Below are 22,367 nucleotides of genomic sequence, written 5' to 3'. Positions count from 1 at the left end.
TTAAATAAAACAAAACGCTCAGATAGGAGGAAGCACGGCTATAAAACTTAGAAAACAGAAATCGCTCCAGAAGGAGGAAAAACAACAAGGCTATCAAAATGACCAAAATTAATCAACAAAAGAAATTCACTATAAAGATATCAAAATAAACTTTGCTCCTAAAAGACGGAGGAATATCAATAATAATCTTAGTATATAAATAGAAAAGAAAACACTCACAAGGAGGATAATAAATTGGCTACGAAATATTTACGAAAGAAAACAAAGAATCAGAACTTGACTATGAAATATTAACAACAAAAAACTCTCACAAAGAGGACTATGATTCAGTAATGAAAATAACAAAGGAACACAAAAACCTAGAACTAGACTATGAAATTTAAACAAACAGAAACGCTCAAAGGCTTACTATGAATATCGATCTGTGGCTGTGGAGCTATGACGGGCAAGGGTGAAACGACCTTAGGACAAAAACACACTGGCACGAGACAAGGGAGAAGCAGACTATTTAAACACATGGAGGGTAATAGGTAACAGGTGGAGACAATAGGTAATCAGGCTGACGCACGAGGGAGGGCAAGCGCTCTGAAACAAGAGGAGAGTTAGGCTTTCAAAATAAAACAGGAAATGACAAGACAAAAAACCCAAGACGAGACAAACCTCACCACGGTGTGACAGTAACAGTCCAAACTGAATTCCTTCTGATCCAAACAAATACATGCAGTACCTGTCTTGCCCTCATTTGCATATGTCACATTAAATCTTTGATAATCTTTGAAATAATTAAGACACTGCTTGATAATTGACGTCTTAGTGACTGTTACTATGCCCGTCAAAGCTTTCTGTTGTAATATGCTGTTTACTGCAACAACAGCGTCAGGTTTACCACTCAAAATCCTTTGTGAGCTAATTAACGCTAATGCTGTGAGCAGTCTTCTCATGTTAGCCTGTGTCTGTCAATTTTGCCAGCTCAAATAACAACTATCTGGCAGAATTTATCAACTAAGCTAGTTAACTAATAAAGCTAATGTTAGCTCCGAGAGCTGGTTGAAAAACCAGGTAACTGCTGTCTTTGGAAGATGTATCGCTATATTGGGTAACGATGGCTTGGGATGCTGGAATCGTAAGTTTTAAGATAATGTTAGAGCAGAGAAACACGCAGTTTAACCCATTCCTTACATTTCTGCCCTTTGTTTTTTGGTTTTGGGAAGGCCAAATCAAAGAAACCACCCTCCGAACTCTTTAAATGCAGTGTATCTTACTACAGCCGATACACACTGCTTCAACATGAGGAGAAATCCTTCCATTGACAGGCCAATCACGGATTAGGGGGAGTGTTTCTAAGACTGCCTCAGTCACTGCAAACAAAATCAAACTCTTGCAACAGCTGAAACAAACAAAGCTTTGTTTTCCTGCTGTACAATGAGCCAGCAGAGCACTCAGGTTCATGTCCATGTCTGAAGGAAAAGGGCAGTATTTGCATCCTGCATCCGTCAAGGGCCTGATTTGCCCCCTGTGCTGTATGGCAAGAGTCTGTGGAGACAGTAAAGGATGCAACATCTAAGATCCAAGGTTCTTATAGTAATAGTGATAGTCCTTATATTAATGCAAATGGTAGAGAATGGCGTTTAAATAGAAGACTACTCATAGATGGATAGGGACTAACCTTTAGAAAAAGCAAGAATCAGCAGTTTTTGTGGTGAAGTATGAAGCCATAGTGGCTCATTCCTCCATAAATATTCACTCCCTCCTCGCAGGATGGTTAGAGTTAATGTGTTACCTTAAGTCACTTGTTCTTGAGCTCCACATGTACAGTAGAAATCTAGGTTGGAAAAGATGCAGCAGAAGAGACAGTTCTTGGAGAGTAATGTTATCATTTATTTAAAAAAAAGGAAGATTGTGCTTGGGATCTGTCTTAAACTGCTTCAGATCTTATTTAAGAGCGATTATTTTGGTGAAATTTTTTTTTCATTTTTCATCATGTATCCATGCATTCATGCCAGATTAAGAAATGGCCTCTGATAGGGGGGGTGTTAAGATGCCATATCCTGAGAACATTTAACCTTAATTACCAGAGAAAAAACAGAGAGGAGAGCCATGACCGCTGCAGGCTGTACCATGAAGAAGTGTTTCAACTCAGTTAATTGTCTCTGAGGCCAATTACTGCACGGCAACCATGGCAACTAGGGGACATTTTTTCAACCGACTGTAGCTTCGCCCCGGATTAAAAGCTCAAATAAAACATTTTACACTGCTTCCAGGCAGAGCAGGCCGACAGCCCAACCAGTAAAAGAAATAGATGAGAGAGACGATTTGTGGGTGTCCTGTGGCCACAGTGTGTAATTAACAGGTCAGGTACAACCACATGTGAAGACCCAGGTTTTAATATACTTTCCTAATGCCGTTGTTCTGCAGTGTCAGTCAGTGTGAGTTATCCTTAAAGTTAAGCCAAAACCACCTCAGTCTTTGGATTAATAATTGTGACTCCCAGGAGGAAGATGCCAATACTGGAGCTATTAGTTATATACAGTATGCAGTCTTCATTATGTTCTTATATTTAAGTTTGGGAATAAACAGTGTGATTTATTATATTAGAGATATCGACCAGCCAAGAGTGAAATCATAGTTTAAAGAGGTCAACTTAGGGTGTCAATTTTTCACTCAAAGTTTTGACATTTCACATTTCTACTGATTTCCATTCAGTTCTACCAAATGATAATGCAACAAGAGGCTGCCTGGTTGTGACTGTATTAAAGCAAGTATGCAGACACATACGTTTTTCTCATGTTTCCTAGCTGAAAAGAGTGACACTACGTTCAAGTGTATTATCTTCTCTGGATGTGATTTTAATTTGAATATGGGATAGCTGACCATCTTGTGTGAAATTGACGACACACTTTTGCACACCTCTGTTTGATAAAATCAGTGGAAGGCAGCTAAATCCTCATTAGGCCTTGTTGATGTTGTGGCTGAGACCAAGCTATAATTGATCTGATTTATGGCTTCCTTCCACCTACAAACCAGTGGCCAGCGAGGCTGCACAGTCTGCCCACACATCAGCAGCCTCAGGTTGGGGTACTGACCTTCCTTTGGCCCCCCACCATGTCATTAGGCACCTGATAATCCCTTTGCTAGAGGCAAGAGGAAGTCAGGCACCCGGGGAGGAGAGCAGGGGAAAGGAAGGGCGGTCTTATTCTCAGGTTATACCAAGCTGGCTGACATTTGCTGCTTTGATCAGTTGTTCCATGTATAATCAAGCCAAGCAGGGCTGCAGGGAAACAACATCCTCTCACATGAGAACAACACTGTAAGCAGCACAGTCAACAATTCCCAGACCAAAAATCTATCAACCAAGATGAAATAAATTTAAAGTAAAATGTACTTTTTAGTTACTTATTTGCATTCTTGTCCTCAAACTGGGGGGTAGTGATGAAGATAGTACTGACATCATCACCTTTAACTTGAAGTGGTTAGTAAACAGTTGCTTATTTTCATGTCCAGCGGTGACAGAGAAACATTAGCATTCATTGGAGTGGTGTTTTTTGTTGTTGATGAATGTCAGTCCATTGTTCACTCTTTTAACTCTGTGTTTGGTCTCTACCAACTCCTGAGGAAAAGTATCTGGCTCTTTAGCTGCTAAATGCTCCACTATGTTCACCAGGTAGTTGCTAACTGTGTCACTCTGCAGTTTGCAGGTAGTGTACTGTGGGTTTTTAGAGCTTTTTTCTGAAAACAGCTGCCTTCTGCAGCTGATAATGACAAGATGAGAGCGGTGAACCAAAACAGGAAAGATGTTGGCCGGACAGATAAACAAGAGACTGACTCTCACTGTGAAGCTCCAGAAAGTCAAGGGAAGCTGCAGATTCACCTGAAATTTCTCTGCAGGTTCATCACTACGAGTGACCCCTTTCACACTGATATTTCATACGTTGTTATTATAAAAATATTAATTACAGCCTCCTTAACAAGAAGATCAGTGTCATTCTCCATGTCCGTCCCTTAAATGCGAAGCTGCTGCCAAGTGTTTAGCTTTATCTATTGTAAAGTCCAGCATAAAACCTCCTGTAGAGCCACAGCTTTTCATTTTTTTTACACTAAACAAAAGAGATGTGATGTTATTTAGTGAGCTTAAGAGGTGCTGGTATTCTGATTTTGTTACCCTTGGATAGCACAAGGCCGGCTGTTTCTCCATGTTTCCGGTCTTTGTGCTAAGATAACCATCTCTTGGCTGTAGCTTCATATGTAATGAACGCAGAAGAGAGGAAATGATCCTCTCATCTTACTAAAGAATAAGCTTATTTCCCAAAATGTCAATCTATTCCTTTAAACTTGAAACTGTTTAGCATATTGCAATACCGTAAGATGAATGAGACATGCAAGTCACTGCTTGCAGCTATTGAATTTAGGATATTGAACGTAGTTTAAGGGAAATGTTATGTATTGAGCAATGCCACAGTGCACATTGCTGTGCATCACAATGATTTATTTTACAGATTTACTGTTTCTCTGCTGAAATGCTTGCATAGAAAGTTTCATAATCCAATTACCCTTTAGATTAACCACTGTATTAACAGCACCAGGGAGATCTGTTCATTCTGTTAAGATACCAAACACGAAAAAGCCTTTCTCACTTTAACAAAAGATGTAATTTAGCCTTGTCTTTTCCAATTCCACCGATGGTAGTGAAGATGCATGGGCAGCAAAAGCAAGCAGCCCATTTCACACTGACCCATATGAGTTATAAGGGCCAGAATGCAATGAGAGTCAATGATGTATCTAATCAATTGCTCCATCTTACCCTGGCTGATGACTTGCTGTTACAGATGACTGGGAAGGCAGCCTTTCAACAGGGTCTGATTGATATCAGCTCCCAGGGGAAATTGCTATCGTCCATTGCCAAGTTGTGGGCTGACGCTTGGGCACAAAGAGAGGGGAGAAATAAAGTGCTGTGGTAGCATCCCTTATGACCTGATTCTGCCTCCTGCTCTCTCTCCTCTTTCTTCAGGGACCACTTGTCCCAGTTTTTATCTCTGGGTGGAAGATTTGTGATGGTTTGTTCGCTTTCTCACTCTATCTCCTCTTTCTTCAAAAATATAGATGTGAGGCGGAGGACCATCTACGAGTACCACCGCGTGGAGCTGACGAAGACGAAGATCACCAATTCTACAGCTGTGGAAATAATGCCTTTACCCAGTAAGAAGAATTTATTGTAACTGCGTTAAGCTCAGTCAGTGTAGGCTTGTGGACAAATATTATTAGACGGATTCCTTCTCATTATATGACATATAGACCTTTTCCCTGGCTGTATATCCATTAGGTTATTGATTGTGTAAATTCTTTGTGATCTGACCATTTTTGACCTTTTTCCTCTCCAGCCTGTCTCCAGTTCACCAGCTGTAGCGCATGCATCTCCTCACAGATCAACTTCAACTGTAGCTGGTGCCATCGGCTCAACAGGTTGGACTGAACACTCTCAAAAGATTCATCTCCTCTTCCTCCTCTCCTACAGACACATTCTCAGCACGGGTGCAACTGTCAAAAAATAGTGAAAAAACGTCCGTCATCGTTTCCCAGAGGCCAACGTGACTACTCAAAATGACTCGTTTTGTCTGACAAACAAAAGCTTAAGATATTCAGTTTGTGCCAGGTAGCAAATCACATGGATTCATTGGACACTGAAAAATTACTAGAATGATTCAAATCAAATTAGTTTCTACTGCTTTTCTACTCCTTATCCTTAGCTAATCAGTTACTTGACTGAATCGTTTTAGCTCTCACTTTTGTAGATTTATCTTCTGTTGATTGACAAATTGATTGTTGAAATAGTTTCAGCTCTTAAAGACGTTAAACTCCTCTTCAGTATTTTCATACTGAAATACCACATTTTTATTGCTCCACACCTGCGACAGCCGTGATCGGAGCCATCATGTTTTCAGGTCGAATGTTCTAACATATGTACATCCGTCCGTCCCGTTCTCATGAATTCAAGGATGGACTGTTCAGATTTTGGTGGTCAAAGGTCACCGTGACCACACAAAACACGTTTTTTGGCCATAACTCGAGAATTCATATGCTGATTATGACAGAATTAAATCCATCCAGAATTTGCTTTGTAGCAAAGCACAATTTAGAAAATAACATTACTTTTAAAAAGCAATGTGATATTTTGGTGAATGTGCATTTCAGATTTGTCTATTAAGATTTAAACTTTTAGACTTGGATCAGTTCCCAAAAATAATAATGCAATACTTATGGAAAAAATACAACACAGGTCCAACTCGCAACTAGCATGGCTTTGCAGCAGGAGTTTGATTTACTAAATAAAAGATGGTGTCTGGTCAGGTGAATCACCCTGAAATAAGTGAGTTATAGATATAGAAGCACATTTTGTGCTATGTAGGCAGCAGTATTTTAAAAGCACACTTAATTTATAACAATACCCATCTGGAGAAGTCACAGCTGAATGGGAATGTAGTTCTACCATTTAGATGAGACAGCAGCTTTTTTTTTAGCATTCACTCAACTCACACCTGCTCTGTCAACCTCTGCTCCACTTTTTATCTTATCCTTCCTGTCTCCCCTGCTCTTCAAACAAAAGTAAATATTTGAGCTGCTAAAAGAAGTGTTAGCGTTCCTCCTCAGACTTTCCTGACAGCTGAAATGTGAGCTGAGGTGGGTTTTGTTTTGCTGGATGGAGAAGTTTGGGTGAAAAAGGCAGAGGGAACGAGAAATAAATTATGGAGAGATAGTTGTGTAATCATTCGTAGACTGAAAGTTAAGACAGTTTCAACTTGCAAGTCAACAGATGTTTATTGGCCTGATAAATATGTGGCCTGAATTTGCCAAAAATGTTTTTCTGGAGGTTGTTGTTGGGGTTCATTCAGTCTGACTCTGGACAACCATCATATCTTCCCTTTTGTATGCTGCAGCACTTTGAATGCCTTTTGCATCAAATATTAATCTGCCACTCTTTTATTTTGGACTCATCATTTATTCTGTGAGTAATGTGTTTGACTTGAGAAATGTGCAGCACTTCTGCTCTGTCCGTTGAGATTTGTTATTTAGGACTTGCGTGGGGTTTGGACATACTAATTTACAGTACAGTGCAGCAACATGAAGAAGCGTTTTTCCTCTTAGCAATTTATGGACACTGTGGAGAGATACTGTATGCCTGTAGCAGTGTTCTCATTAAGCTGCATTTTAATTAGCACTCTAACTGTGTTAATATCTGACTGTTCAGCCTTGTTCTGCCCTTTGTATCCTTCAGCCGCTTCCTCCGAAAAAGGCAAACATGCCTTAAACACTCGCTAATTAAAAACCGCGGCAGCCTCGTTGGCTCCGGGGTTAATGAAAGGCGCATTTTAAGAGAACAACCCTGATGAACTTTTCTCACAGTGAAGTGCTGGGAAGGTGAGAGCTTAGCGCCTCGTTCATGCTAAGTTCTGAACTAAATCAGCTTGTTGTGGCTGATGTATGCAGCCGGTGCTGAAGCAGGTTAATAAAGCAGGAAGGGAAGTCCCAGTGGAACCAGAGTGGGCCATACGTGCCTGTGTAGCCAAACATGATGTGTTTGGAGGAAATTTATAGCTGGTGAGTATCAGGAAAGCAGCCCATAGAAAAGCTGTTGTTGTTAAGGAGACAAATATTGAGTTTTAATATGTCTTATTAGTGATCTAAGAATGCAACTAAAAAAAAAAAAAAAAAAAACAGCTTAGTCTCACGCCTTAGTGTGTACAATCCACAAGAGGATAGCGTATCAGTGTCGGGTTTTGCATTACCTAGGTGTGAAAAGAACATGCGTGGATGGGGGTGCCATACCGGGGGGGTTGTTAATGATGGAAGCTAAGGACAAACGTAGTGAAAAGGGCAACCGGTCCACCTTGGGGATTCCCATGTGAAGCCAGTGGTCACTGTTGACAATCACATGAAATGTCTCCCAGCACACTTGCTTTGTTTTAATAGAGATGTCAATCAGTGATAATTGCATGCATTAGTAGTAACTTAATTCAGCTCTGGTATTGCTGTAGGTGGTAAAATTGCACTCGATAACATACATGCATAGTTTTACTGTGAATTTGATGGCAGACTCTGTCACTAACAATGACAACTGCTGTACAGAGAGACAGTTGCTAAATCATGGAATGGCTTTTGCTGAAAAAATGCAGACCATAAATTGTATTAAAAATATTATATCTGTAACTCGAAATACAATACGTGAGTAAATGTTCGAGGTTACGTCCTGCAGCTTGAGAGGCAAACAGTAACTGCATGTCCTTCCTGAATTTGATGGCATTTCAAGAGTGGGAATAAAATCTAATAATGAAATCAATCCATCCTGCTGTGAATGCAGGAAACCTGAGGAGAAATACTCTCTATGGTGGGTTCATTTATATTCAGATGAAGCACCTCTGCCCATTTGTAATTAAAAGCATTGTGGTTCACTGCGCTAGATGGCAACAAGCTGAGATGGATGCCATTGAGAAGAAACAAAACACAAGCTCCCCATAGGCACAGGTTAGACCAGACCTGCTCGGTAATATTGTGTCTCATTCTGCTTCCCCTCCCTGGCCGTGGGGAAAGCAGCCAGGGAAAAGGGGGGGATTAAGCGGAGGAATCTGTCTCGCCTGATTGAGCAGATGAGGTAGATTTTTTTTTTTTTGGGGGGGGGATAAAGGGAATGGGATGATTAGAGAGGTAGAAAGATGAAAATGGACTTCTTCACATAAATCCATTACCATAACAATATGTTCACTGGAGAGATGGGGCCCGCTGGGGATGTCAAAGACCCTACTGGACTGGTATTGTCCATGCAGCACAAAGCACAGATACCACTGCTGGTTTTAAACTGCAGCTTTTCTGCATTGCGAGTTGGTCGTAGGTTGTTTTCATTTGTGTGCATTTTTCTATACATCTCCAACCTGCAGTGACAAATAATTTGCAGTCTACCAATGCTTTTCAACTTCAGTTTATTGGCCAGAACACAGTGTGAGTGGGTTTACTGCTTTGCATGCTAACCTTTCCTTCCAGACACAATACTGTTTGTGGCAAAGGGCCAAGACAGAATGATGGCGAGTTCACCAGTGGCCGAGTTATAATTTTGATCCGTTTACAGCATGAAGGATTAGTAGCTGCCGCCTTGATTACTGTCTGCCTTTTGAGGTTATTAGAAGTCTTGGACCGTGATACACAGTCTACTCAACAGCACCCTTATCCCAAGGCCTCATGACCCATTGAACTTCCCCCTCACAGATCCTCTATCTTCATACTGTACAAAGCCGCTCCCTCCTTGATTGCCTCAGAGGGAGGCAGTGGGAGGTGCAGATGTTTGCGTCTTCGCTTGATTCAGAGTAAAAAATAAAAAACTACAAGTATCACTATGTAAAATGATAAAGCATAAAGCATCTGTTAAGGGGCCACTAATTTGAGTTGTCAGGTTGAGTACAGCTCAGCCCCTGTGACTCAATTTGATAATAGAGGAGGACTCTTGTTGCATGTCATTCCCCCTCTCTCTCCTTGTGTTTCTTGCAACACCTCAACTGTCCATTGTCAATTATAAAAACACTCACAATAATAATTCCTTTCATACAGGATGTGCAGCTCAAAGTGCTTTCCAAGAAAGAAATCACATGCACAAAGTGAGTGCTTCACCTAGAAAAGACAGAATGGACATAAAAATAGATAAAGATGAATGTGAAATGAGATGGAGAATAAAACTCACTTGATAATGATGGAAAAAGTAAGATAGAACGTTGAAATTAAAATAAAGATAATGCATAAAACCACAGAATAAAATAATAAAATATAGGTAAAAATAGATTACATAGAATGCATAAAATCAAGTAAAATAAGCAAAACACACTGTTCACATAGCTGCAATGATTTGGTCAAGTTTTATATGAAGGGCAGGATTGATTAATCACCCCGGGTCACGTTTGATTGGATAAATGTACGGATTTGCACCCAAATTCGCGATGAGTCGTGAAAAAGATGTTACTGCATTACAGGAAGAGAAAATACAATACAAACGATGTAAATATCACATTATAGATTGATTGTGAGGGTTTTAAAGATGGGCTGAAGAAAATAGGCCATTTGTGGTTTTATCCAATGTAGGATCCAGCCCATGTTAGGGATTTTTTATAAACTTCAGCGTTTGGCTGACGTTTGTTCCCTCTGCCTTCAGGTGTTCTAGTGGCTTTGACCGCCATCGGCAGGACTGGGTGGACAACAGCTGCCCAGATGAGGTAAGCAGTCAAGATAAAGACTTAATCGGACATGACTTGAATCTGTTGAAATGCGCGTGTGTGCGTGTTTCCCAGTTGCAGTCTGCACGAGATCCCTCTTATATCCTTCCATGCACATTATTTGTATTATTTTTGTGACAACATTTCCCATCTTTCAGACTAAGGACAAGATGTGTGACATCATCGACACCACATATCTCTACCCCTTCACCACCACGGTTGTTGCCAAAACAACATCCAGGAACAAAGAATCCACTGCGGACAGGGACACACCCTCCACCTCCCACCCTCCCACCAGCGTCCCCACTGAAGGTAAAGTAGAAAACACAGCTGGGACGAAGCCAAGATGCACACTGTGCCAGAACTCCAAGCTTTCCCTTAAGAAGTGATGGATACTCTGTTCTGGCTTGATGTTAAATGAAGTGCATTTGCTGGAACTGTTCTTTATTGGTATTGATGTGTCTCCTCTTTTACAACATGCACAAGACACTTCTCTCTTTTGGAGAAGGCATAAATATGTGCTGTAGCTCTCCACTTAAAGCTTAGCTTAAAAAAAAATCATTGCAGATGGCAGGCAGTGGAGCAAGGCTCAGCAGCTGTGTTTGTACCAACTTTTAAACAATGCAGATTGAATAAGACAAATCTCACCAGTCCAAAATAGATGCGCCCTCACAAACCTGTGATCATGTCTTTCAGCTCTGCTGGCTCTGCCATCAATCTTTGTTCTCAGAAATCTTTTATTCCTAAAAACATCCTTTTCTGGCGATGAATCGGTCGACGTATCACAAATGTTCTCATCCTGCTATTGTTCTTAATCAGTTTTCAGGTTAATTACGAAACGTTAACTTTCATTATTTGACTGTGAAGGCAAGTGATGGCCAATTTTCATTTCTGAAGGCTGAACGTTTAATAGGAAATTAGAATGAGCGCCGGCTTTTGTCACACTAAGTGGAAAGTGACTTTACAATCATTTTGGAGTTTAGTGAAATTGGCTCGATCTGTTCCAGATATTGAGGCTTTCTGAAATCTGTTCCTTTTTATTACCTGCATTCTCTCTCTCTCCTCTTTCAAGGTCGCGTTTTACATTTGAGGGCTGTTTCTTGCCGGGTCCCATGACTGTGGCTTTTTAGAGAAAAGAGAAAACAGAGGCAAAGTGAAATTATATTTTGGTTAAACAGACTGTCAAGAGAAGGAGACTATTCCTGTTTCAACATAGCAAAACAAAACAAACAAAACAAGAAAGTAGAGTAAATAAGTAACATATCAAAAAGACACAGTGTTTCATAAACAATACATAGAATATTATACTCAAGTGTGAAAGGTTTGCAATGCACAAGTCAAATAACCTCCACATTGTAACTGTACACACAATAGCAAACTAAATTTTACATAACACCAGACTTGTGCTTAGAAGTGCCAACTGGAATAGATGAAGCAAAAACCAACATGTTCCTCAAGTCTGACAAAAAATCTTGTGACAAACTTTACAAAAATCAAAAATGTTAGGTATAATCAGTCACAATACACATTTACAGCAGATAAGTATTTAAAAATAAAATGCTTCATCTGTTACGTTACTAATGTCATTAGCAATGTCCTTCAGTTCAGCTTCACTAACTGCATTTACCAACAAAGTTCAAGGTTCTCGTGCTCTTTTGATATTGCAGTAATAACGCATTGAGCACATGATTCACTGGACCACAGCAGGAAGCTAACCCAAACCGTACTGCTGCATAATCTCAGACTTATCTAATGCAAATCGCCTTCGAACGCAGCAGTCACGGTTCTTCTGCTGATGATAGGAAAACGGCCAAGGTGTCCTTTAAAGTTTGTTTACTTGCTTTTATTTTTTCTTCCTTGTCTCTGGAGACGTTAGAGTTATGAGTTGGCTGAATTTATGGTGCCAATTTTCAGCTCAATTCACTTTTTATGGCCTTTAGAGCAATTTATTTAAGTAAACAGCCAATTAATCTTAATCAGCTCCAGATGTGGTGCTGTTGAATCAAAATGGTTGGAAGAAGCTCACCTCACCTACTCAAGTCTGAAGTTTCAGAGGGTCATCATGTGAAACACTGTACCAGAAGCATGGACACTGTACTGTATGTGGTGTCTCCTGTGCTTGTTTTGGGTTAATCTGGCATGCACATCCAGTCATTTCAGACATACACTCTTCTCTGATGAATTCATTTTACTGCAGCCTTTTAAGAACATGGGACCCCATTTATAAAGTCGGTGAACCTTTGAAGGACATTTGGCTTTAACTGTGTGTCTGACTCATACTCAGAAAGCCTTTATTGACCATCACCATCACAAATCGATGGAAATGTGCCTTAGGCATGGCATACAAAATACATATGGCAAATATGGCTGTAAAAGGAGAATTGTAAAGCATATGCAAGTGTTGTGCCAGAATGTCCTTCATTGCTTGTTTAAAATGTAAAGGATAAACACTGAAGACATAAATCTTTAAAAACAGGTCATAAATATACACTTTCTCTTTTAGAGAGGCTCGGTAATTTCCAAAAACAGCTGGGCACTAGTTTTTAGCAAATGTTCCTCAAACAGGAGGAAATGGTACATTTGTCAGGGACTATTTTCAGAGGTTAACACTGATTTAGTCTGCTAGCGAGTCTTTTCATGGGATTTGCAGTAAGTAAAATATAGAATATCTACAGACTCAGCTGTTCGAATGAAGTTGGAATGAAGGATTTTCTGAAGATGTGCGACCTCACCAGACGAACTTTATATTGAGGGCCTGATGGGAAATGTTGGAAGTAGTTATGATGGCTGAATGGAAGCACATCAGTTAATGTCCATAATCCACCTTAAAGGTCCCTCGTAAAGGGACTTTTGGCTCTTCCTAAGTCAAGGCTTTGACCTTGGCTGTGAGGTGATCATGCTTTTGGGTTGTTGTTCCTTGACCACAGAACAGTCTTAAAAAGCATCCTAAAACTGACTTTCTTCCTTTGACAATTCCTCAATGCAATCACTTGATATTTTTGACTCCTTTTTGGTTTATGTCCATGTCTTTCTCATCCTCTCCATCTCCTCTAACTTCTCTTCTTATCCCTTTCCTTCTGTCCTTGTGTAAAGCTCAACTACTGTGATCAAAAGTGCTATGAAATGAACTGACTGACTACTGAGTTAAAAATCTTATTTTCTGAAAGAACTAAACTGAAAATAACTTGAGATGGACTCTTGTTGTGTAAGAGTGCAGCATCTGCAATGTTATTCCACTCTGCTTCTATCTCGCTGATGGTATTTTCCCTCTATATTGTTGAGTTTTTTAAGGTTCTCTACATTCAAGCCATTCCATCATTTAATTCTCCGAAAAAAGCATTTACCTTCAGTGGGCGACCTTTTCTCTATCACACCCCCATTAATCATCTTGTGGGGGCAGAGTTTAAATGGACACTCTATCACAGTTGGGGTGCTGGATGGGCTGCTGGGATGAGGGTGATTGCGGTGAGTTCAGGGAGGAGTGTGAAAACTGTCCAGCTGTGAGGCAAAGCATGACGAGTAGCCCTACAGATCACACCAGTTCATGTTGAGAGGACTCATAGAGGACAAGAGATAAAACATGCGTTTGGCTCATGTGTGTGTGTGACTGTATATGTGTGTATTAGTGTCCAGGAAGTCAAGAGGTCATTCTGTGGTATTTGTTATGCTGCCAACGCTGAGAAACTGTGCACGCTTTCTGGCACGTAGAGCGGATCAGTTTCCCCAACTCTCACCTGTCTCTATAGCTGCAGGGGTCAAAGGTCAGATTAGAGAGCAACCTGGGTGGCTCACGGCCGTGCTGGCGATCTGCAGCTGGACGAGAAAGTGGGAGAAAGGAAAAGAGACAGACTGAAGAGGAGAAATGTATCTGTGTGGGTGGGGAAAATCCCAACATGGAAAATTTAGGTCTCCTTTCATTTGACTAAACTATGTCTGCTTCAGAGGAAATACAGTCAGCTGCCTGGTACAGCTAGCTAAAACTCCAGCAGTCTAATACAGCAGTCCTGCATTCAGTCATGAAGGTTAGAAAGTTCAGTTCTTGTAGAAACTCTTTTGGAGAGGTGTAGATTTGACTTTATGATCATTTTGGAGGACGTAGTCTGTGTGTTGAACTGTATATCATTAGGAAAGGCTGAATAACAGAAAACACCTTTTTTGATGTTTCAGTTTTAAGTTCAGTACTTCAACTTTAGTTCATCTTCAATATCTTTTAATCAGCTTTCACCAGATGAGTCGTGCGGTGCAGGACTGACATACAGGTGTTATTCATGTTGAAGTGAGGAACCGTCTCAAAGGCACATGCATACAGGTTTGAATCAACAGCTTTCTCATTGTTTTTTATGGACACTTTAGTTTCATCTGTGCATTGCTATGTGCATTGGCCCATTTTTGTCAATATCTTTCTCATTTTCTTAAACACTTAGACATAGACCAACTTTACATGAATGTGGGCCTCCACCCTCTATATACAAAGTCCAGAGTTTAAGTCAGAGACTGTCTTTTTTGACATCTTTCTATTTTTATTTTAAGGTTTTAGACCAACTTTACAGTCATCTGGGCTTCCTCCAAATAATAACACAAACATCAAGTTAGATGAAATGAAAGCAGATCTTTTTAACCCTTTGAAAACACATCCCTGGTTACATTGTGCATCTATTTAACAATATATGCCAAAAAATACAAATAATGTCTAAATCCAATCGTGTTTTCTTTCTGTAAAAATATGTACAAAAAAAAAAAAATTACATGTGCTTATGTAGGCTTGAACCAACCACATCCCTCAATCAATCAGTCTGTTAGCTGCACATAGCTGAGATTCATTAGTTAGCTACATAGCTAGCGTCAGCGTGGTAGGTCAGTGTGTCTTCAGGTGTTCGCCACCTCAAATCTTGCTCCGTTTCCCCAGAAAAACAGTTGGTTAGGCTGGCTAGAATTTACTCACTTTGAGGAAAGCGTTATGTCCCACCAATGCTTTTTCACTCTGAAATACGTAACAATACGGAAGCTAGATACTCTCAAAATCCTGTTTGATCTGGACTTTCCACTGTTCATTTCCACCATAAACAGTTACGTAGCATTTTATTTAGAGTTGGTCTATACTTGCATTTTTTAAGGTACAAATCATGCGAGGAGTGTAAATGGTGGCAGAAAACAATTTAACACAGAAAATGAAACATTTTTGACGATTTCTGACTTCCAGAGTAAATCTCATCCACTTCTGGTATCAGTCTAAAAACTGATATAAATATAGATATTTGTGTGAAATAAACAGATACAGATAGTTTCCTCGTGTTATTTTCCTTGAGCAGCGATGATGATTCACATCCATGACCCTCACTCCGGTGTGGGATTGATTCGGACTAAATTTTATGCGGTCGCTTACAGTCGCTTACATATCTCATTTAATGATTCATTTCAGACACCAAAATGTGGCTGCAGTCGCCCTGTTGAGAATTGAAATAGAAAATCCTTTTGAATTACATCGTTCAGTGAAATATATCGGGTGGTGTATGTGCTGAATTTGCATAATGTGTGTAAATGTCTGCTACCTCTTTCGAGGAGAAGTGGGTCATGCTACATTTCCATATTTCACATGTAAAGTTAACCCCAGACAGCTTTTATGCGCTGAATTATGCATGCTGGACCATTATATTCAAAGCATTAATTTTTAATCAGGTTTTAAATGTAGTAAATTTCGTGTTGAAAGGAAGATGGTCCACTAATGAAACAAGCTTCAAATCTCATTTGGGACGTTCTGGGAGTTATTTATATTGTCAGAGCTTCGAAAACAAACTACAAAGAGAAATATTGATTATTATGCCTGACACTTGTCTTTCTCTCTGTGTCCCCTCACAGATGATACCAAGATCGCCCTGCATCTCCGAGACAACCAGGGTAGGTCCCTCAGCTGTGACTTCCAATAACTGTTGTTGCTCTGGCTGCTGATAAACTGTGCCTTTAATCCCTGCCTTTTTCATGGCTGTGTGTGTTTTCTTCACCTCCTGTTTTGCTTTTACCACTGACTTATTGGTCCCTGATTGCTTTTTGATCTTTTTGGATGGATATGTGGCTCAATCAGCTGATAAACTTTATCCAGCCGCAGACTATAATGCTTAGCTGTCCTTTGTGGGCTGCAGTAATCAATTGCAGAGTCAGTGCTGTTGTGAGGGAGAGTGGAGGCAGTGTGCCCAAAAGTTGTAGTTGTATCAGGTTACACTTTATGTCACTTTATATTAGTCACAAAGGCAATATACAGAAGAACTGTGTATATAAGATTTTTTCATTAAGATTTGGCTGTATTCCTGTAAGGCAGAGGTAGAAAAGGAAGCTGCTGGACAAACATGAAGACACAGCAGCTTTTTAGATGTCAACTCGTATAAATGTCGTATATATTCATATATATTTCCTAAATCATGGGAGGGAAAGACATTTAACTTAAAATGCTGTAAAAGAAGCATTTTGCATGTTTGTGTATACAGAAGTTTAAACCTCTTGTATTGTAAATTGGTTCTTACGCTGTGGAGAGCTGGCTTTGTGGCATAACGCAGCATCCAGAGTCCATTTCCTATATTTGCTAAAAAGTCCTGGATGTTGCATCCAGGGCTGCAACTAAGGATTAGTTTAATCAGTGATTAAAGGGGTAGTCCAGCAATTTGGTATTTTACTTTCCTAAAGGGGCAATATTTAATTTTTCTGATCCGGCACCTGTTCACTGGGAGGCTGCTGAGCCCGTCTCCGTCACCCACACCAACAATCCCAGGGGCCAAGATATCCTAATATTCTTGGGTGTCCTGCGTGTGGGTAAAGCTCCAGAGACACTGGATCCTGCTGTTCCTATGATGCAACCTCCAGTGTCTTTGAGTGGCTTCAGTGGCTTTGAACACTCCCTCCCTGGTAAATGCTGCTAGCCCTCACATTAATCAGTTTATCAATCGATCCATTAACTGACTGTGTTAGCACTAGCAGCATCATAACCAAAGTCATTTTGCGACCATGGACTGTATTTGAAATTATATACTGTATAACTGAAAGGCCCAAATTAGGGAATGTTTGATTTTTTGCTTGAAAAGAATCGGCTATCAAAATAGTTGCTGGTACAGCATCGATATTTGTCTTTGTTTGAGAATTGTATAAATAAACAGGACTGTTGCAGCAGCCATTACACAAACCTGCCCTTTTTCTGCAGGTTATGTGCTGCCTGGGTGGATTTGGCATAAAATCTGCTGAAATGCTTTATGGTACAAAATAAAATCGGAGGTAATGCTCCTTCGGTAGCTACAATTACCTTTTTTTTTTTTCATAGCATCTGTTGAAAAATTACTTCACATTACCCCTGATCAGGGCAGAAAAAGAGAAAAAAAAGTGAAAACACAGAACTCCATAAAACTGATATCAGAGCCTAAGACAAAGGCTGCAGTCTTTCTGACATGTGATCTCATTTCTTTACAATGGAGCATTGCAAATAATTGGACAGTGGTTTAGAAAATGTCGGTAACATGTGCAAAGCATCCACAATCTGAAATGACATGCAGCTCTATCAGTCTTTTGGAGATAGCTTCTCAAATGTTTCATTTCCTGCTCGAGAGGATTGGAAATCCGCGGCTTCTGTCACACTTTCATTACACAAACGCTGCATGTCTCTCATCACTCCAGCACTCGTGCGCCACGCCTGGCACTGTGATGATATCTCCAAATTTTTTTCATGCATCTAACCTTTTTTTTTTCCAACACCTACCTGCCAGTGATGTTGTTCAAGGTGAAAAGTAATTGCAAGGAAGACGCCAGGATTATCATCCTGAGCAGAAAACATGCAAAGCTGTCCAAACCAAAGATTGTGTATTGATTTTATACAGAGGGTTTTGTACATATTATAACTGCTGTTGAATAATTGAAAAAAAATGAAACAGACAGTTATTAGCCTGGTTTGTCTTAAACAGTTAAGCTGTCATATCAGCCAGTTCCAGCAAGGTGCCCTCTGACCTGGACTCTGGTAGGAAGTGTTGAGATTGCAGATACAGAAGTGCTGAGATAAGAAGAACAAGAGCAAACCTCCCTTTCCCTGAGTTTCCACTCAACACCATCACGCCTCAGCGCCCAGTTGCAGAGAATCTGAATTATAGGCCTGCTCAGTTTGTACTGTTAGTTTCCTAAAAACCCATTAGCCAGGTGAGAGTACGGTTCTGCTCCTGTGTTACCACTAATGTAGGGCTGAAAAAAGAACAGCTTGGCTGGGTTTCCATTGGTCTCATTTGTGCTTTATCAAAACTCTAATGTATTTTATTGCTGTCTAAGAGCTTTGCCGTCCATTAGTGTTTACTCAGGTTGTAGCAGTCCTAAAGACACAGCTAATGGAGAATGAATTCAGGGCAATTTGCTAAAGATGTGCCATTTCTGTGTGTGTTATGAAGTCAAGAATATTTTCAGCCATGCTGGCAGCGTGACTCTGTGCTTGTTAGTGTCAGACAAGCCAGACCGAACTTTCTCAGCAACCAGAGCTGCAACAGTTTTGATAATTGATTAATTGTTTGAGTCAGTTAACAATTAAAAATACCAGATTTCACTGGCTCAACAATAGAAATAATTATTAGTTGCAGGATGGTTTGCTATGAAATTTTGTACAGACATTCATGATGCCAGTAGATGAATCCTAATGACCCCTGAGATCTCCTTTTCCTCTAGCGCCAGCATCGGGTCAAACTTTCAATGAGTTCGGTCTTATGACCAAATACCTGCAAAACTAATGACATTCCCATCAGCTGTACTTTGTGTTCATAGCTTTACATAATTACCAAATGATAGCATGCTAACAGGCTAAACTAAGATGATGAACATGCTTAATGTTATAACTGCTTAACATCTGCATTTTTAGCTGTCCCACGATGATACAGTATAGATGGTGTTTTGAAGCCCTTGCCTCTGCTGTCTTGTTGTCTTAAATGGTGTCTGCCCAGACTCACGACCCTGTCCGCTCACATCCAGCTGGGTATTTAGCTGCTAGGCTGTTGATTTCTCCTTGAGTCTACATCTCTACTCAGTGGCAACCCCCTGCTCACCTACCAAAGCCCCAGACTAACAGCCTGTTGCATCGTTTGGGCTTCCAGCTGACCAAGAGATGGCTCTTGCACTCTATAGGTCTGACAGATAAACACTGCAGAAATGCCTTCTGAGAAAAATCAAACACCCTCACACTGTGTTCTTTTTGGATTTAAGCACATTAGCGATAATGTCATAATGTTGTTTTCTCTGCCAAGATGCTTTTCTCTGAAGAGTAAGACTCCTGATTTGCTACCTGACAGTATACTCTGAGAGCTATCATGAAAAAACATTGCATTCAACACCAAATGGCATAATGAAAACAGTTTACAGTCAGATTATGGAGATAATCTTTTGTTTCAGCACACCAAAACATCCATACTTACTCCTTTTTATACTTCCAGCACATAATGGCCACAATGACTTACACAACCACGCGTTCACAGTTACTGGCCACACACAGCAGACAGGTTTGATTACCACTCGGTTATTCTGTTTGCTGGAAATCAATGAGGCAGGGAGCCAGGGGAGAGGATGGTTGGCTGACAAGCTCGGCAGTGGCTATAGCTGCTAATTAAAGCCAGGGAGGAGATCGGCACAGGGGAGAGGTTGTCAGGGGGGCATAGAAGAAGAAATCTGTGAATAGATCTGGACTGAACCTGCTATGAATCTGTGTGAGATACGAGATGAGAGCTGCATCCTGGCCATTTGTTTCATAATCACTTCATTTGCTCTCCCCTGGTATGATCAGAGTTTCGCTGCTGGGCCGTACCGGTACTACGAACTCTTTTTGTTCTTCTATTCTTATTCTATGTGTCTTCCAGCCAACAAATTGCAGGCGAAAATTCTCTTGTTTGTTTCATGTTTGGAAATTGTGCCGCCACAGATGAAAACAGAGATTCTCAAAAGGTTACAGGACGCTCTCATCTTCTTCAAAAGAACTCTCAAAACACCTGCTGGGTCGAGACTCCAATATGAATCTGAGGAAGTACTTTACAGACGAGTGATGTCTTCCAAGGCTCACTGAAGGACAGACTTATTATGTAGTCACTATATACAACCTCCTCAGTTTGCATCGCCACGACTGGAGACTACAATAGGAATCTTATCAGCATCTGTAGGCCTGTTTCTTCCTCCTATCAGTCCCATATGCTGCTAACCTTGGTTTGGGATTAACTCTTACTCGTACTCGGGGGTGAGAAGAAACTGCTCATGAATACCTAAAGAGACCACAGAGTGATCATGCCACAGAGTGCCAAAGACCCAATCCTTGAATCTGCTTTCCACATGAAGGAAATGTCCTGTTAATCATCTTCTCTAGGACATAAAAACACTATGAAATCCACTGAAAATTAACATGAACAGAGCTGTTTTCAAACATACATTGCTGAATGTGATTTGCAGTTCAAGTGTCATTGTTTTAAGTGTATTTTTTTCCAATGTGGTGACATTTAGCAGAATTTGGACTTCAAATGTGACTATGTTGAGGCATATTGTACGTGTAAGGAAAGAAGGTATTGATGAATGATGAGTGTCCCCTGCTGGTCAACAACGGAACTGCAGGAAGATGAGAAAACCAATTTTGGTGCTTTCATCCAAAGTATCTCTGCATTTTAGACGTGTTTATTGTTTATTTATAGCAGGCAGTGCACATTAATCATCACTAACATTTAACAGCATCCATTTAAATGTGTTGCGGTTGGCTCAATAGTTAATTTGCACCTGTGGGAACACTGACAAGTAATAAAAAGCATTAGTGCACAGTAAAGAGAGAAACTGGAGGTATAATACACAATAAACATATAAGAGTTAACCTATAAAAACATTAGTATTGGTATCGCTGTATAAAAGGCTCTAATGGGATATTTTTGTGTGTTTTTTTCAGTGATGCCTGCAGACAGTGCTGTAGACAGGATGCCAGGTACACACCCTCTGCACATTGGTCTGATCCTCGGCATCCTCCTGGTGATGCTCATCATGGTCGCCGGTGTGCTGGTCACCGTGTACGTCTACCATCACCCGACCTCCGCAGCCAGCCTCTTCCTTATTGAGGTGAGTAGAGACGCTGCCATCTGACATGATGCCAGATAATATAATATACAGGAAGTGCTGAGAACAGGTGTGGTTCACAGGAACATTTTAAAGATTACTTTGAGTTTGAGTTTTTTCTTTACTTTGGAAACGTTAACAAAAAAATCTCACCACGAGGCCCATTGCCTAGCTGTTCTGGAGCTGTGATTGACAGCTTATACTTAACCCACTGTGTCCGGGGTCAAGAGTGAATTTCATCCAGTCTCAGAGTTTTAAACATTTAAGCCGACACAGACGAGAAGTCCTTGAAGTGTTCTGAAAAATCTTCATTAAATCATCTACTACTCCCTGACAACTGGGCAACCTCATTTCCAGAGGAAGACTGTGTGATGTGATCAAAAAGCTCCAGAACAGCTACTGAACGGATCTTGTGGTGAGATTTTTTTTGGGAAGTTTTTTGTAAACTAAAACTTATCTTTTGGAAATGAAATCCTCAATAATTTGTTTGGAGGAAAAGATATTCTCTGTTTTTGGCTTTCTTTAGTCATTATGATAGTTATCCCTTCCCAGAATATAGTTAAGTTAAAATGTGTACAAAGTCCTTGTAGTTTTATTTAGTCACATTTTGTTAAACCTTCAGACATTCCAGTATAATAGCAAGAAAAGATAGAGAAAAAAACACACCACATTCAGTGCTCAGTGCATTTTATCCTTCGACTCCCGACTCATAAATATGCATGAAGATTTTCAGAGGGAATGATGAAACTTGGTGCACACAGTCTTTCTTAATAAATGAGTGTGAATTCCCCGGAGGATGAGCAGGTGCTGTTTGCAGAGTGTGGTACACTGAGCAGTGTTCAAACATCTTTTAAAAACAAAACTGCACATGTTCAAAGTTCTTCTCCTCGTCAGTATTACAAGGTCAGTATCAGTCACAGGAACTCCCTGATGTGGATGTCTCTCACAAAAGTGAAGCTCCGCCCTTGGCATACTGTTCATCAGACATGGAATTTATCATTTCCTTTTGATGAGTTTATGTTTTTACAGGATAAGGATGGT

General features: G+C 40.3%; 1 protein-coding gene across 1 annotated transcript in view; it reads left to right on the top strand.

Moving 5' to 3' along the window:
• The window catches only part of plxdc2b (plexin domain containing 2b), an 88,785-nt gene that overhangs the window by 61,727 nt on the left and 4,691 nt on the right, over positions 1-22,367 (top strand). Inside the window, exons 8-13 of the mRNA XM_041961809.1 lie at positions 5,098-5,193; positions 5,376-5,457; positions 10,184-10,244; positions 10,403-10,556; positions 16,101-16,139; positions 21,163-21,329. Coding sequence (XP_041817743.1) covers positions 5,098-5,193; positions 5,376-5,457; positions 10,184-10,244; positions 10,403-10,556; positions 16,101-16,139; positions 21,163-21,329 — 599 coding nt within the window. The remainder of the gene's footprint in view (positions 1-5,097; positions 5,194-5,375; positions 5,458-10,183; positions 10,245-10,402; positions 10,557-16,100; positions 16,140-21,162; positions 21,330-22,367) is intronic.

The sequence above is a fragment of the Chelmon rostratus genome, chromosome 20 (assembly GCF_017976325.1).
Source record: "Chelmon rostratus isolate fCheRos1 chromosome 20, fCheRos1.pri, whole genome shotgun sequence".
Classification (NCBI taxonomy): Eukaryota; Metazoa; Chordata; class Actinopteri; order Chaetodontiformes; family Chaetodontidae; genus Chelmon; species Chelmon rostratus.
The sequence above is the reverse complement of the archived record's forward strand: the minus strand, read 5'-3'. Positions and strand labels throughout refer to the sequence as shown.